Source organism: Chiroxiphia lanceolata, chromosome 6 (genome assembly GCF_009829145.1).
Source record: "Chiroxiphia lanceolata isolate bChiLan1 chromosome 6, bChiLan1.pri, whole genome shotgun sequence".
Lineage (NCBI taxonomy): Eukaryota > Metazoa > Chordata > Aves > Passeriformes > Pipridae > Chiroxiphia > Chiroxiphia lanceolata.
Window position 1 is genome coordinate 58,258,375 of NC_045642.1, and position 17,049 is coordinate 58,275,423.

At 39.8% G+C, this 17,049-nt stretch overlaps 1 protein-coding gene across 1 annotated transcript in view; it reads right to left on the bottom strand.

The window, feature by feature from the left end:
* Positions 1 to 17,049, bottom strand: part of SYNE2 (spectrin repeat containing nuclear envelope protein 2) — a 181,127-nt gene that overhangs the window by 111,581 nt on the left and 52,497 nt on the right. Inside the window, exons 29-43 of the mRNA XM_032689907.1 lie at positions 16,421 to 17,019; positions 15,605 to 15,784; positions 14,480 to 14,630; positions 12,547 to 12,705; positions 11,688 to 11,849; positions 9,209 to 9,310; positions 7,833 to 8,033; positions 6,699 to 6,864; positions 5,843 to 5,955; positions 4,889 to 5,091; positions 4,403 to 4,522; positions 4,009 to 4,297; positions 3,095 to 3,264; positions 1,455 to 1,767; positions 545 to 709 (exon numbers count right to left, since the gene is read on the bottom strand). Coding sequence (XP_032545798.1) covers positions 545 to 709; positions 1,455 to 1,767; positions 3,095 to 3,264; positions 4,009 to 4,297; positions 4,403 to 4,522; positions 4,889 to 5,091; positions 5,843 to 5,955; positions 6,699 to 6,864; positions 7,833 to 8,033; positions 9,209 to 9,310; positions 11,688 to 11,849; positions 12,547 to 12,705; positions 14,480 to 14,630; positions 15,605 to 15,784; positions 16,421 to 17,019 — 3,093 coding nt within the window. The remainder of the gene's footprint in view (positions 1 to 544; positions 710 to 1,454; positions 1,768 to 3,094; positions 3,265 to 4,008; positions 4,298 to 4,402; positions 4,523 to 4,888; positions 5,092 to 5,842; positions 5,956 to 6,698; positions 6,865 to 7,832; positions 8,034 to 9,208; positions 9,311 to 11,687; positions 11,850 to 12,546; positions 12,706 to 14,479; positions 14,631 to 15,604; positions 15,785 to 16,420; positions 17,020 to 17,049) is intronic.

A 17,049-nucleotide genomic window follows, 5' to 3' on the forward strand; every position in this document is an offset into this window, starting at 1 on the left:
ACTTGTTAGAGTCACAGTAAATTCTGGAGGAAGCAGAATTGCAGTGACCCGTATCTGAGCTATGGTTTCAGCTTTCAGTAGCTCTCTGTGCACACAGCTACAGGGTTGTTATCCATTTTGCCAAAGAGCAAAAGGATGTCTACTTATGCATGAAGGACACCTCTTAAAACTGAACTTGGCTCACTGACATTTTCCTAAGCTTTCCACACTGGCTAATTTAAAGACACTTACTAGCAACAAATTTAATGATCTCTTTCCTCATTATGCCCAGAGAGGAAAAATAAAATCCCAACCAAACAAGAAGCCTGTCTGCTTGAGCTGGGACAATTCTACCTTCAGTTCAGCAAACAGTAAAGGTCCCCTCAGTTCATTCAGAGTGGTTTTAGGTCTACAGTTATCTTGATAAAAGGAACATCATATATACTTTTTCTTTTAGAAAGGTTTCTTAGTTTTTCAGTTTCACACCATTAGCAGTCCTCTTTTATAAATGGGATGGTCTCTAGGGCATGGACCCCTTCTTCATGATGCAGAACCTGCAACATACCTGTGACTCCAACTGGTTTTGCTCAGCTGATGGCTGTTCCATTGCTGGACCTTCAACACCAGAAAGCTTCTCAGAGACAGCTTTTAGCTCAGTGCTCAGACCTGTTACCATATCCTGGAACTGCTGGTGCTCTTGAACACGACTTTCTAATGTCTGCACGATGATCTAGAAACCAAGGAGATTTTAGGACTAGTCCACCATCATCTTAAACAAACATAATTAATCCACAGACTGTCACAGCTTTTTCAGGACCTCACTAGCACAACAAACTTGCTTGTTTCCATAAAATAACCACAGCTAACCACATAAACATCTTGTTCTCTTCCCAGCACAGGGAAGTCCACAGGGAGTCCATCACAAACAAAATTTTTATTAGTAGCAGGAAGTAGAAGGGTTGGCATTCCATAAGAATGTACTTCTAAAAAGGATGGTTTCTACTCAAAATGGATGATATGGGCAGAATGCCACACAGGTTGCAAGTGCAACTACATTGGGTGAAACCAGTAAAAACAAGATGCTGGAAAAGCATCTTTGAGAAGATATCTTCCAAATTCATTCTTCACAAAGGAAGGAAACCTACCATGGCTTGGAGAATATAAGAACAAATGCTTCATATTCTAACTATCCAAATCTGTTTACACAGGTACAAAATGTTCTTCACATTTACTTTGGTCTCATTTGTATAAACATTTATCCCTCTGCAGAGCACAAGGCAGTGAGTATGTGCTCCTGGTGCTCTTCTTCTCACAGTAAGAAAGAGAGGAATTCCCTGCCCTTTCTCAGAGGAACTTCCTCCACTCCCAGCTTTACCCATAAACTTCCCATCTGAATGACACTACAGGTAATCAGTGAGAATTGCCACCAATAGGAACACCAAGAATCTCGTAAGGAAAGAGACTGAGGGTCCAACCTGGAGTTGGCTGAGCAGATTTTCATGTTGGTGCTTTAATTCTGACCATTCCACCTCTGTGAAGCAGGGATCCCCAGTGTGGCCCTGTAGATGATCCTTCTGGCTTTTCAATTCACTAAATTGGGAAGTTAAGCCTTCTACTTTCTGCAGGAGGTCGGCATAGTTTGCCAGCTGAGCTTGCTTCTCCTGCAAACCAGGCTGAAGGGCAAATCCCGTCTCCTGCTGCTGTTTCTCCAGTTCTGTTAGAGCCCGTTTCAGATCTTCTTTGATTTGCTCATATTGCTCCCTGTTGCACTGAAGTTGCTCTTGAGGGCTAAGAAAAAAAATACTGTGTTTAATAGTATAAAACAACCAAATTTACTGATTACCTAGAAAATGTCAAATTGTGAACAAGTCAACCATTAGAATGAGTTTGAGTGTACTGAACGGTTTTGTTCAGGTTTTAATTTTCAAGGTGATGAAAAGCACTGAAGTTACTGCAGATGAACTGGAAATAAGTGCAAGACAAATGACTAAGTCTCTTAACATATAAGCCCACAGTTTCAAGCATCTGAGATGTGATGCTCATGCTCTGTATTTTTCTGCTTTTCATTGAAGCAGAAGTTCTGTTTAAGAACTACAATATGGTTATGAATCTGTTTTCTTTGACTTCTTATGATAGTCTCCTGAAAGGGAACGTTCTGTAGAAGATACATATCACATTGGTTGGGATGGGGGAGTGTTCTAGAGATACAGACAACAAAACCAGCATATGCAATATGGGTTATGTTAGTACAATCCAGTGATTACTTTCCTGACCTTTACACAGGATTTTGATTTGTGTGCTTTATAAGCATGAATGCTGATCTGCTGCAGGTCAACATGTTGCATTTGTCCACAGCAAATATGCAATGAGACATAAGTAACATTTGTATGTTCACGTTTAGTGATGAAGCCCAGATATTTTCCAGATGGAACTTAAATGCCAACATTTGAAAATATGATCCCACACAAACAAATCCAAATAAATGAATTCTGGTTATAATTCTGTAAAGTACAGCAGGATAAGTGAGGACAAAAGCAAAGCTTAAGTGTTTTGATTTTGCCCCTCAAGACTCATATTTTTTAGCAAATGACAAATGAAGCACAGCCACGCATACATTAAGTACTCTTGCACCACATTTCCTGTTCCATCTTCTCCCTGCTGTTGTTACCATGGTGCATCTGTTATGCACAAGCCTGATCCTGCAGGTCCTGAGCATCTTTTCAGACCTGCTGAGCACCTCCTCTCCTGTCTTCACCACACTGTGAAGAGGATGCTCTGCATTCTGCTGTGTTGGATCCAACACAGCCAACACTCCGTCTTCCTGAGCGCTACTTGTACTGTTTTTACTGAGTGCTCAGTAGCAACAGAAGGCAACAGAATATTCTCTGGCTATTTACAGCTACACCAGAAAATATCTCTGGCTATTCCCCATCTGACTATTCAGTCCAAACTGTGACCTGCCCCTCCACAATACTGCAGAAATACAAGTATTTTCGTAGGTACCTCGTTCTGCTCCCGAAGAACAGAAATTCAATGGAACTGGTGCAGGAGGAAGATAAAAAAGTCAATACAGCAGTAAATGATCTGTACTGCCTCTTGGCAAAGTCCACATTACCTCCTATATTCAGTGGCCACCTGACAAATGCTTTCCCACTTTTTCTGGAGTTCAGAAATGGTCTGCTGAACCTCTGGCTGCTTATTTTCCTCATTATTCAGTAAAGTTTCTCCTACAGCTACCATATTCCGTATTTTGGCCTCTCCTTCTTCTCTGAGAGCTGTGATTTCCTGTATTAAAGAGATGCAGAAGCAGTACATGTACAATTATTTTTTGGTTACAAAATAAAAAGTATTACCATTGTTCTCTCATACTTTGCACACTGCTGTTCAAGACAACAGAATTCTTCTTCCAATATATTACATAACTGATACATGAACAGATGATCTAATCTTGAAAGTCTGGAATAATGAAGCTGATTTATTAATTATTCTCTACATAACAAGAGACTGTGCTCACAAATAAAAAAAAACTGCTCCAAATTTCATATCACAATACTATTCATTTCCACAGAATGAAACTTGTAAATCCCAGCATTCTCATCCTATGTAGTCAGAGAAAGGAGACACTAAAGAGGACACTGAGGCCTGAGAGACCCACCCAGGTAGTGGAGCAGCCCAGCACAATATCCATGCAAGACACCTGAGAAGCCACACACTTTGCAGAGACTCTCCAGATGCCCCAGCTACGTTACTGACCTTCCCCTCCACTCCTGGAATAGGTTATGATGGGAAGGCACATGGCCACCAGTACTTCACCCAAAGATGCAGCAATCAATCTTATCTTAGGTGGGAAATAACCTATGCAAAATCCAAACAAAAAATACCAAACATCCCCCGCCCCTTCTCAAATAAGCCATGAAACTACAGGTCATGAGCAGTGATAGTGTCTTTCAGGAGGTATTGACTCATCAAGCATTCCCCTGGTATTAGTTTGAGCTGTGAGGTGAAAAAGGAATACATTTTAGACAATACCTTTATAAGATTAATCCTTTCCTCTGATGGCAACTCATTTTCCTGAGAACTCAGTTTATCAACAGCCTCTTCAAGCTTTTTGAGCCAGCAAGAAACATCCTGGGCAAGCTCTTCAAAATTTTGTTCCTCCACTGGAAGTCCCTCAGTATTCCCTGCCATTCCACTTACATGTGTTACCAATGTGTGGTACCTACTAATAAGATTACTGGCTTCTGAAATGGTTTCATATTCTGTCAGCCCAGCTTCCCTCAAGGAATTTGCTAGCTGAGCCATGGAGTCAAATGGTTTTCTGAAAAATAAAATAAAAATTAATAAACATCTACTTGTTGTAACAACATGGAACAATCTTGTTTAGAAGACAGTTCTTAGATAGAGACCAAAAAAACCACAATACCTCTGCAGTAATAGTGTTTTATAGAAGTTTTCAAGTTTAGTCTCATCTTTATTTATCTCTTTCAGTTTTTCCTCCTGAGCAGTGAGCCATTCTTCCAAGGTTGAGATGTTTTCTTCAAGGCTAAAGTGTGTATAAATCCAGAGTCAGGTCAAAATGAGAGGCATTACATGGCTAAAACCTGCTGACAACAGTGTTTTGCTGGACAAGTAACATAAATATCACGTGTCAGATCAAGCAACACTTAGAGCACAAGATTTATTTTAAGTATCTCAGTTCATGTCACTGACACCATCCATAGTTTCCATACAGGTTTGCTATGAAATGAAAAAAAACCACATGAAGCATATAACAAAACACTCATTATCCTTTAAATAAATACCATTTTTTATAAAAGCAGAGTTGTTTGCCATTCACTATGGCTGTTTAATAATGAATCATTTTATACCACTTGTGATTAAAATGTCAGAAACTACAGTAGCTCCCTACCTACTGAGCTGCTGGAGAGAAGCACCAAGTTCCTTTTCCCGTTTCTGACATTTGGAGATCAATCTTTGTAGTTCTGCTTCTTGATCTCTCACATGGCTGTTAAGGTGGTTAATGCTTGCTTTGGGCAAGTAAGGCTTCACTTTATTCAGTAAAGTTTTAACCTCTTGGATATCTCTATCTTTGCCTTCAGATGTTAGGAAGTGCTGAAAAAAACCCACAAGATGTGTTTGCTGTAGTATAATAGATATTTATGTTACAAGAGTTTTTCAGCTCCTTTTATCTTCATCAATATTTTTTTCCATGAAAAGGAATATATGTTAATTCAGTTTGCTGACAATGCCATTTGCAAATGGAAAAGTTGCTGTTTGTAAAATAAGGAGAAAGTGAAGTAGATGACTTGTTTTTTCTTCTCTACAGCACAAATACACACAGAAGAAACAGGCATGCAGTATTCAAATCTAGCACTGACATCACTATGTCTCCTTCTGCTGCTTAACTGTGATTGTTTCTTGCAGATGTTGTGGCTTTTCCATCTGTTTTCTCTTGATTCTGTCTGACTTAAGAGAGAAAATCTGGCTACAATAAAATGAATGCAAATTTTTTACATTCGAGTCCATTGGGAGGGTCAGAATTTCATGTTACTCTGTACATATTTGACTTTCTGCATCTTTGCACACTGAAGGACTTGGTCAAGGTTCATTGACTTTGACTAGCTACTGTTCTGTCTCTCACTTGCCCAACTATGTCAGAACTTGAACACCGATACTTCATTTGAACCAAGTTTTATTTTCATTCCACTTATTGCCCTAATGCTTTAAGTTACATGAAATGTTCTTTCAGCCTCAAGTTACAAAGCCACTGCTGGTGAGTTCACTCCCAAGAACAGTCTCCTGTGTAAAGAGTAAAACTTCAAGAACAATCAGCTTTAGCAATTAGAACATTTTAATACTTTACCTTTAGCCTCTGTAGTCTTTCTTCCAGTATCGGTTTTGTTTCTGAGGGGTCAAAGCAGTCCTTCAAAGACAGCTGAGTGCTGCTGAACCAGTCATTAAAATTCTTGCACTGACCTGAAAAAAAGATACATTCCAATTTTCTTCATTAATTGTATCCTGTAAAAGAAAATCCTATTTAACATTTCAGACAGTTTACAACTGTATTTATCAGTGCTACTGTCAAAGGTTGCTTTTCACTACAGAGTGTGTGACTGAGAATCCTGCAGCTCATATTTTTCTTACCCAACATTAATTGACAATAAACCTACCTGTTCACTTGGAAGGGACAGTCTGTTACACACAGCAGTTTGGGTAAACAAGACCTGGAATAGCCTACTGGTAACTTTTCTCATTTCCACACAAATTAATATCACTTTAAAAATACGTAAAGATATGAGACTACCTTTGGGCGGAAAACCGCAACTGCACAATTCTGTGTCTGCTTAAGACAAAAAGCAATAACACTATTCATTCTTATAACTAAGTTTAAGTAAAAAATGACTGGAAAAAATGAAAACACTGGATTTCTGTATTTTTAAATTAAATACTCCGACATTTGTTCCTGAATTATGCTTTACACTTTTTATCTATTTTTTCAAACGTAAAAATAAGAAACAAAATACTTTGATCCAGACTGAGTGGTTTGTTGGGATCAAAAGCCATTTTTCTCCAAATCTTTATCTTATTCAGAAGCTGAAGCAGTTTGAGCTATTGAAGCAGTTTCAGACACCAAACCAATTAACTGCATAACCTTTAAGTCATTACGGTGGTCAGTGCAAACCTATAAAGGCACACAAACATGAAATGTGTTTGCTTACGGTTCAAAACATCGATAAAGTGATCTTGAAGCACATGTTTCTTGTTATTAAATAAGTCAGTGACACATTTAAGCTGCTTATTTAATTCATCCACATCAGGACAATCCGTCTCTTCTTGGAGTAAAGCCACATGGTGTTCTTGTTGCAGAATTTTCTGATGTATCTCCTAAAGTTAAAAAAAAAAGGACAATTTTTAAAAAGAAAATTTTGAAGTGCGAGCAGAAGTTCACTGTACAGAGATGCTTCAGTACAAGTCAGAGTTTTGCAAAAGGGTTTAGCCTTACCAATGTGTCAAAATAATTTCTTAAATTACACTGGCATTAATGAAGCACTCAGTTGGTAGATATAAGCACTAAACTCTCCTTGAGCAGTGTCCATAACCCTGCATGCATACATAATCACACATTCACTCATGCATAGTTTGGCATCACACAGAATACATATGTGAACAGTGATATAGTATGTTCCAGAGCATATAATACCTAGAAGTTACAATGCCTTAGCTGCCACAGGCATTATTCCACCCCTAAATGCCTTATCCTGAATGTTAAGTCCCTGTGAGCTAAAAGATAACTTAGAGGGAGCTAGGAGAATTAATTAAAAGCTCTTTCTTCCAATGCCTGTGATCTCACTGCCCCCAAACACCAGTGGTCTGACACCCAGGGTGTACATATCCACTCACTGCTCCACAGGAGGTTTAAATCTTGCCAGCCTAAACCTCCAAGCAGGAGCTTGAGTTTGAGCAAATATTTAGCTGAAGTTGTTTACTGGGAGGTCCCCTTGCAGACAGGCTCAGGTGGCACAAAGACATCCTCTGTATATTACCCAGTCTTGGAAAATATACAGCCCAGTATTCCCACTACTGCTTGAACATATCCTGCGTGGCATATGTTGTTGTGCCTAGGATTAACCATTTCCAATAGCTGCAAGGGTTAAGAAACTACATGTGGTAACTCCAGTGAAAACAGGCTTTTCTTTCATGTTTCTGGCATCTTAAGGGAATATTCAAGCAAGGCTCCTCACTTGAGTTATTCTAGCAGTTTACAACTCACACAGGACAAACACTTATGAATACTTGGCCAAGAGAGAAATAATGAACAAATTAATTAAATATACATAATTTTGGCATGCTACCTCTAACTTAGTAAAGATCTCTAAGGTGTCTGAAGGAGATAAAGCTTTTAAAAGTGATTCAGTCATTCCAATCTGTGTCTTGGCCAGATCAAGGTCTCCTTTCAGTTCTGCTGTGTTCACGGTGAGTTCACTGGTCCGTCGCTTCGTTGACAAGAGCTCTTTTATTAGCTCCATTTTTTGCACAACAGATGATCTGATGACCTTAAAATTGGAAACAAACATACATAAATTATACTGGATTGAATTCCTAGAATATTACAAAAATCCATGATAGACATAAAAAGAAATTAAATTATCCAAAGTCCAGACATTTCAATCACAGTTTGTTCCAATTTGTTTCTGCTCCCCCTCCACAGACTGAAAAATAATAGTATTTAAGCCCTGCTTTTCTGAGGACAAATAATCTCAGTCTGTCTTTATTAGCATGTGTACTGGTGCCGCTTTGTTAACAAATTTATTTGTCGGTCTACTCCAGTGTCTACTCTGAGCTGGATTAAGGACTTATATTCTCTTCAGCTGCCACGAAAAAGGTGGTAGCTTTCTCTGTAGCACACCTCCCTGCAGTGATTCCATCAGGGCAAATTCCCCACAGTGGCCCAAAAAACAGGCAAGGGCAACAGAGAGGTGGGGAGCTGTGGCTGGAGACTATTCACTAAGGAGCAACAGGTCCTTAACCTCATCCTTAAGGCTCTCACTGATTTGCACGAGGCAGGAACTCAGTGGGATCATGGCCACCTGCTGAAACACCACCTCAGGGACTCAGGGCAGCTGGTGTTCCCCAGCAGCACAGTGTGCACAGCACAAGGTTGCTGAGTCCTTTCCTAAGCTCCTTAGATCACTTTACCCAGTGAAACTCCTGAGTTCACTGCCTGCTGAGGATAAACACAGAAATAGCCCAACGGGGTCAAGCTCAAGGTGCATCTGAGAGACACTGCAAGAAGATGCTTAGGGAACTGCTACAGGATCAAGGCAGGGCTACCATGGTCTTGAACAGTGGAGGAGGATTTATTCTTTGCTGTGTGAAGTTAACACAAAAGGATGATGAGGTCCATTGGGCCTTGTTGCTGGCCAGTAGCTCAAAGGCAGATATCACTGATATTGGCCTCTTTCAGCAGGCCTGCAAAACAACTGGGTCAGGCCTAAGTCCCAACAAGGCACAGAAGTGACAGAGGTCTTTGTGTGTAAAATGACAGGTTTGGTTCTAACAGCTTGAGACAGACAACAGATGAAATGTTACTGCTCATAGCCAACAAAATGCCTCCAAAACTCTTCGGGTAGATTTAAGTCAAACCAAGGAATTAATGTGGTAAAGACAATACTGAAGCAGGGCTGCAGCAATGAGTAATGACATGCCAGCTGTAAAAGCTTCTTCATACCTGCAGCTCCAGTGGAGGTTCATTACTATTCAGGAGTTCTTCTATCTCAGCCACCGTGTTGTCAAATTTCTGGAGCTTCTGCTCTTGGACTCGTAAGCATGCCTAAAGGTGGAAAAAACACATTGGTAACTGTGTCTTCCCTCCCCAAAAACTACATTTCCATGTTTCTGTTAGAAAAATTACATTAAAATATTCTGATTCTGCATTTTGGCACGTAGAGCTGTCACAACTCATCCATTTCCTGATTTTCATTTTAGGAACACAAACATTCTTTTGTATTAGAGTCAGAAAAATTCTACATTTCTCAGGTAAAACAGTTGTTAATGCAAATCTAGTATAAATTTAACAATTTCAATTATTTTGCTTCAAGTAAATTTGCAGGAAAATAATCTTAATTTTGCATTCATTTCTTGTTGCTTCTGTTAAAGGGATATTCTCAGATGTTACAGACAAAGTCAAGAACTGGTATCCCAATGATGGTATGGATCACATTTTGGTATGGATGGGATAAAATACAACACACGCTGTAAGCACTTTTTAAATATAAGTCCTCTGTATATTAAAAGACCTCTACTCATTTGAATGGATTTTGGAACAAGTCAGTAATACTAAGGTAAAATGCCAACTTCAACTTATGAACAGGATAATCACATTATCTCATAACCCCAGATCAATATTCCAAACTCCCTCAGGCCAAAGCATTCCTTTACAGTCTGTACAAGCAACCATCAAAACGTAATGCACTCCTTATAAGAGCTTGCATTTGCATGCAGGCCACAGGAGAAAGCAGCACTTTTCTCACACTGTTTATAATGAAATTATCTTTAAATATACAATCAAATAATTCATTACTCTTCTTCTGTGACAGGCTTCTTGAAAACACATGCACCAGTGCTCTGCTGAGAGGTCACAAACGACCCCGGGTTTCAACCCTATGTAACATGATACACATTGTAACAGTTGGGGGTGTTTTTTTGTAATTAACAGATGTTTCAGGATCAACAAAAAAAAAAAAAAAAATTAAGTGATAAAGGAACCTGATGCCCTCTGCACTTGAAATCATTTTACAAAAATACCAATGCAGTGGGTTTATTTTCTCTCGTATTTTGCTTTTATAGTAGCTCATGGGAACGTGGCTTGCCTCTCCCTTGCCCTATTCTCCTGCCTCCTTCAAGAATTACCCTCTCACACAGAGGCAGTGGAGTAACCTCAGTGTATTCACCTCCAGCACAGCCCTTCCTAAGCACGAACAGAGTCACACCGGGGGCACGGTCACATCATGCCGGACTTGAGCAGCTTCCAGGTTACAAAATGGCTCTTAAATGCAGTCTCCAGCTGATGCCTTTTTGCTGAGAGAGACCTAAACTACCCCAGGTAAATTCTAACAATACACTGGTAAACACATTAATAATGTGACAAAACGTGCACCGAGGCAGAGTGGATATACCACTGTTTCCCTGTGAAGATCGATACACAAAGAACACCTTGGCATTTTCCTGCTCTGCAAATTAAAACAAATGAGCAGTGCTAACAGGAGGAGGAAAGCTACAAATAAGCACAGTAAAAACCAGGGCATCTGTAACTTGTAAACACTGAGAAAAAACTGCCTGCATATTTTCAAACAAGTGGATACAGGCTAGATATATGTCTCAACCCCACTCAAGCAGGAAATTATTTAGTAGACACCGGTTATAACCACAACGAAGCAGCACAACTTGTCCATTATGGCCCTAAAGTCAGAAATTAAAATATTTTCCCCTGTTTGTGAAGCTCTTCAATGCCACAGGCCCAGCGCATGTGTTTTTACACCCAACTGCACTCTGATACCAAGAATTAATGCTATAATCTGTGCAAAAAGGGCATGGGCAGCCCAGGCTCTGCTGTTGTCTGCCTGTGTGCAGCCCTTGGAGACCCCCAGCAGCCAGACACTGCTAAGGCTGCATTAAGTTACGCTGGGGAGCACAGTGAGACAAGGAGAAAATAAACCACATCTGCAATCTCTTCCTGAATTGTGTGTTGCCCAGCTGTTTCTGATGCTCCGGTATCTTCACTGATTGGCAATTTCTACCTAGAAAACTAATCATTATCCTAGACACACTCTTCCCTTTCTTCTCTATGCACATGGAAATATGTGCACCACTGCACTCCAGGCTCAAGCTTTCCAGGCCTTCTCTTTGTTTATATTTATACAACACAAGTGAATAAGGGGGTTTTCTAATCTAAAGGAGTATTTGCAGTGCTGCACTGACTGAAAACAATTTAGTGCACATATACACTATCTATGCATCAGTTTCCAAGACCTGTATCCCCAATGACAGGCAATATCTTCAGTGAAACTACTCGTGCAGATACAACTGCAAATGTTACAACTTCCTCTGCTTTTCCAGTGCTGATATTCCTAGGCAATGTGCATGTTTATAGTCCAAAGTCCATATCATTACTGTATAAATGAAGGGTAAAAAATACCTATTCCAATTACCTTCAACTGCGTGAGGTCCTCTTCGGTCAGGCAATGGTCTTCTGCATTCTTGAGCTCTGCATTTGCCCAAGCCTCAATTGTGCCAGATAAACTCAGAAGTTTGTCCCACAAAGCCTGAGCTCTTCCCAAATTATCACAGTAGTTTTCAGTCTTTTCATTGATCTACCAGGAGATTGATAGAAAACACACACAGATTTCAAAAACGCTGAGTTATGTTCTAAAAGCAAAAGCAGAACAATAAAAATCGGAGCGAGAGATGAAAACACCCACAAAAACAAGTGCAGCAAAGGGGGAAAAAAATATCTCGTGTCTTCACAGTAAACTGGTCATGGAGAAGATATTTAAATCCCTGCCACACATGTCACCAAACATACCAATCACAACAGCAGCTTGCCAGTTTTAAGGCAGGTTTAGGAAGGAGCCTTGCTCATTAATGTTTATCTACCCCCAGTAAATACCATCTAATCTCAGTATTGATGCACTGCTTAGATCGACAGTGGCAAACATTTCTCACCAAAAGCACCGGCATTGTAATTTTCCAGATTGTCTCCCAAGTCCAAATCCACAGAAGTTGTAATGGAAGCTTACAGATTCATGCAGAAAGCACAAATATTGCCTTTCTGCATTTCCTAGAATTATTTACTGCCAAGGAGTACCCACGATATAAAGCACCTGAGAGATCAGAAACATTACACCAGTAGACACTCTGCAAGCTTTGCTCTGGTAAACACTTGGATTTATCTCTTAAGAATCTCTGCCATATTGGACTTAATTTATTCCAAATATTACACCCGTGTCAGAATCAATTACTATAATGCATAACAGATAAGACCACCCTGATAATTTACTTTTTACATACATCCAGCCATCTGTCCACAATAACGTTAGCCTCATTCTCGAACGGAGGCTCCTCAAAGCTTCTCATTTTATTCAGCTGGAATTGCAGGTTTTTGCAGATCTGATTTATTTTGTCTACATCTTCAGAGTGATCATTAAATTCTTCTTTTGCCTCTTCAATCTGTGAAACAGACCACATGGATATTTACGAGCATGTTTGCTTATGACTGTTTATTCAGCAAAACAACTTTAACTGATGTGCAGTTCTTTTCATCTTAGAGAAACAACAGCGTTACACAAAATAATCTATTTTGTACACTATGGTGAGACTAGGAATGCATCCTGTGTTGTTATAACCCTGTCATGCCGACAGGAGTATTTCCCTGCTAGAAATCCATATCATTCTGTTACTGGCTGCTAAACAGCTGAGTGGGAACTAAGGATAATTTATTTCTAAGACAGTCAAAATCACGGTTTGCTTTAAAAGTCATAAGTGCAAGATCCAAGGGGACTACACATCCATACAGAGAACCTCGGTTACAGAGATAAACAACGCACAACATAATCATCTGAGACACTATTACAAGTCTAAAAAATATGACCTGGCATTCTGACCCTCAGGTTTTGAACTATTAAAAAAAAAAAAGCTTAAATCCTACTTAAACACAGATATCATCAAATATGTCACTGCCAGAAACTGAAACATCGCTTTTTCCTTTTTTCTGTTTAAACACTAAACTGCTCCTTTGTGTTTACTTGGAATGTCAGTGTTTACAAACAACATGGAAGCTTCCTGGAAAGGAAACACTGACCTCTAGCGCTAGGCATTTTGATACTAGCAGCTCTCCTTATTTAATCCCAGAGACGTTCTGGGAAATCACATCTTCCCACACCGACACTGCCAGCTGCTGAGCTCAGGGGAGGGATGGCAGAGCAGCTCTCACAAACCAGAACAAGGCAGAGGACCTTCTCTGCTATTATTTTATATAATCCTAAATAACAAATCATCAGCACTCAAGGACATGACTGCACTGTGCCACAGCAATTTCAGAGCATTCAGAGATTCTGAGAGTAGGAATTGCAAAACTCAGGGTGAGGAGGAGGGGCTGTTACCAGAGAGGGGTCTCCATACAAGCAGGGGTTGGGATATGCAGGCAATCTCCCCTGCAGCAGAAGCCCATGTGGTATGAAGTGCCAAAAGTGTCACTGGTGGAACCAAGAAAAAACCCTGCCTCAGCTAAAGGGAGGAGGAACACACAGACACCATCCCATTGCCTGAGGGAAGAAACCACTTACAGTCCTTCTTAAATTTAACCACCCCAGGCACTGTGTGAGAGCAAACGTTCCTGAATGATATAGGTGATGCCTCATCAGAAAGCCTAAAAATAGGATCTGAACAAGCAGTTATATAACCCAGCCAGGAAATGTGAAACCTGTACAGTAAAATGGTCATGATGGACATGCTGCTCTTCCCCTAATCCAACTATATCCAGTGGTTGTACTCATTTAGCCAAGAAGCTGGCTGCCAAATTTTTGTCTGAAAAGGTGGAAAACTTTAAACTAAATGAGGGCCTGTCCAGCAATACCTGCTCATTCAGTATGAGTACCTCATCAAGTAATGTAAAAGCTACTGTAAATGTTTAACTGCTATCAAAGACAGCTTGGAGCAAAAACAATAGGACTTCATCCCATTTTCATACTAGATCATAGTTCTTCCATGGGGTTTAGAGTTTTTTTAAATCCCTCTCATTTAACAAAACCTTGATTCATTAATCAAAAACAAACTTAAATCAACTTAAAACAAAATAACGGTATAGGGTCCTTAAATGTATTTTGGAAACCAAAGTGAAAGCAAGGTCTTAACATCTGCCCTAAAGGCTGAGGGTACAAGGACAACCCTACAAGTGAATGCTCCCAAGAAATGCTTTTCTTTCCACTTAGTTCTTGTTACTCACCTTTGTTATTAGTCTGTTCAAATTCTCCTTCCCCATGTAAGAAGTTTGCTGTGAAAGCACAATCTCCTGTTTCTGAATGATGCTGGTCAGATTCGTTTTGCAGCTCTGGTATTGCTTCAGGAGCTCCAGAACCCTTGCACACTGCTCCTGGCTATTAAAAAGAGACCTATTATTTATGCCCTAAGCATAAAACTGCAGCCTGAACCTCTTGTCTGCTTCCTTCTCCTATATTCAAACATGTGAGAAAAGAGGTCATGAACTGTACCAGTCAAAGTCTGCAATACTGTGTGATACCTGGTGTGGTATTCAGGCAGTTTTTGGAATCAGAAATGCCATTCAACATCACATGCTTCTGATTCAACATCTAACTGTGATGAGATCTGAGCAGTTCTGTTAATATGATACTCTCCACCTGAAAGGTGAGCTCAGACACCAGTACACTGAAACACAGTTTGCAGCAGATATCACCACAGCTTGGGTGGTGGACAGTGGGAGATGCCACTTCAGGACAGCCTTCAGTGGGATATGAAAACAGATTATTCCCATTGACACTGTGCATGCCATGAGAATTAACCAGAACTGTGTCAGTCCATGCAAAGCCTCTAGGCATCTTCAAACAACATAATGGAAGGGCAGATGCCCTGGGTGATCAATCATAGCTTTTCCCAGTCCCCACTTGCACAGACTTATCAAACCAAACTCCATTAGCCTTTTCCTGCATAAGAGACTGTTTTCCCAGCTGTCCTCTTCCATTTGTTTCAGTTTGACTTTTCTTTTTGAATGTGCTGGCATGAAACTCATAGCAAATACAGAAGACACACCATTCCCAGCAGCAGCCAGGTTTTTCTTTGGGATACCAATTAAGTCCAACACTTCACTGCATACCTGCTAAATTATGAGACTGAGATGTCTTAAAAATACACAGAATTCATGAGCTTTGCCTACAAACTTTGATTTGCAATTCTTGGTTTAGTGATAGTTTACACCATCATAATGGTAACAGTTTCTACTGTATCAATATTTCATTTACTTTAAAGAAAGGTCTAAGGTTTTTTTGTTGGTTGATTTTAAAAGCAAACTTCTTACTTGTACAATACTACTTTAAAATGTAGCTTTTCTCCTTACCATTCAGCAAGCAAGAGCTTTGTATCCTCCCATAACCTCTCTGTAGTTCTGCACTGCTCATTTGCTTCCTCTGCTTTTTCCTCATTGATCTGTGGGAGCTTATTAGCAATTTCTTGCATAGGTTTCATTTCAACTGCAGCACAGTCCAATTCCTTTTCCAATTCTGTTAATGATTTTATCCTTTATTAGAAAAAAATGAAATACAGCCTTATATTAAAGTAATTCTTTGATATGGTTCACAATGTAATTATTAGGTTCCCCAGAAATTCATCGTGAGCTCCACATGCTATATTAAATGACATCATAAAAAGTCTAATTTGATCTTCAGTTCACATAATTTGACACAGGCCTTCAGATGAGTTATGCTGACCTTAGCTCTTTGAGAAGGTAATCCAAAATCTTAAAAGGCAACTGGGTCTGTATGAATATAGTGAATCAGTTTGTATTAAAAGGTAAGTGCATTCTGTCTATCTTACACTGCAGAGTTTCAGATCAGGTGCGTCTGCACAGCAAGGGGACCCATTTCCCTCTTCGACAGTTGTCTTGCTGAAAACTAAGATCACAACAATCAACCTCCTCCTATTTTTTCTTCCTCAGTTCTTCAAACATACACATAGAGAGCAACTCAAAAGAAAAGAAAAAATGGAGAAGGCTTCCTTACTTAGGCTGCAATAGAACAAATAAAGCTACATCCACAGCTTCTGTCAATGCTCCATAGATACTTCAAATTTCAGTGCTCTGAAGGGGCCCTCGAAGGGGTCACAGGCTGACTTGACTGAAATTATGAAATTAAAAGAGCTTTAAAAAAGAAATCACCTTTTCTGAATAGCTGGCATTGTTGGATCCTTCAAGCCTATTTTGTTAATTCTCTCACGTAGATCCTGAATGTTTTTAAGGAGTTCAGCGTTTTTTCTGGAAAAAATCTCATACAAGTCTTTTTCTTCCGCAAGCACCTGTTCACTTGGGGGATCATAAATCGTATTTAGCTCTTCAGATAAAGTCAGAACAAGGTTTTCACAGCAAGTCTTTCTCCCACATTCAGCATCTTCCAAACAGATATCAACAGTTTTCAGGCGTTCATCCAAATGTTTGGCCTCTTCTGCCATGTGAGAAACTTCTTGTGCAGCCTCTCTCAAAGCTTTTCCCTGTATTTCAGACTGACCTGGGGGATCTGTGAGACATTTGATGGAAGACTGAATCTTCCTCAATGAGGCCATAAAAGCTTCCAGATCTTTAAGGACTGTCTCACGGATCTGCATTTTATTGCTCATTTCTTCAAGCTGGTTTTGATAGTAAATCATAATTTTACTTGCAGTTTGCAGGTCTATTGGATTAAATTCATCCCTTGCTGAACTATCTAGGTGTTCCAACTGTTTGCACACTTCAATCTGATTTAATATGGATCTCTGTAGCTCCTGAAATTGAGAGAATGACCAACAGTGTTA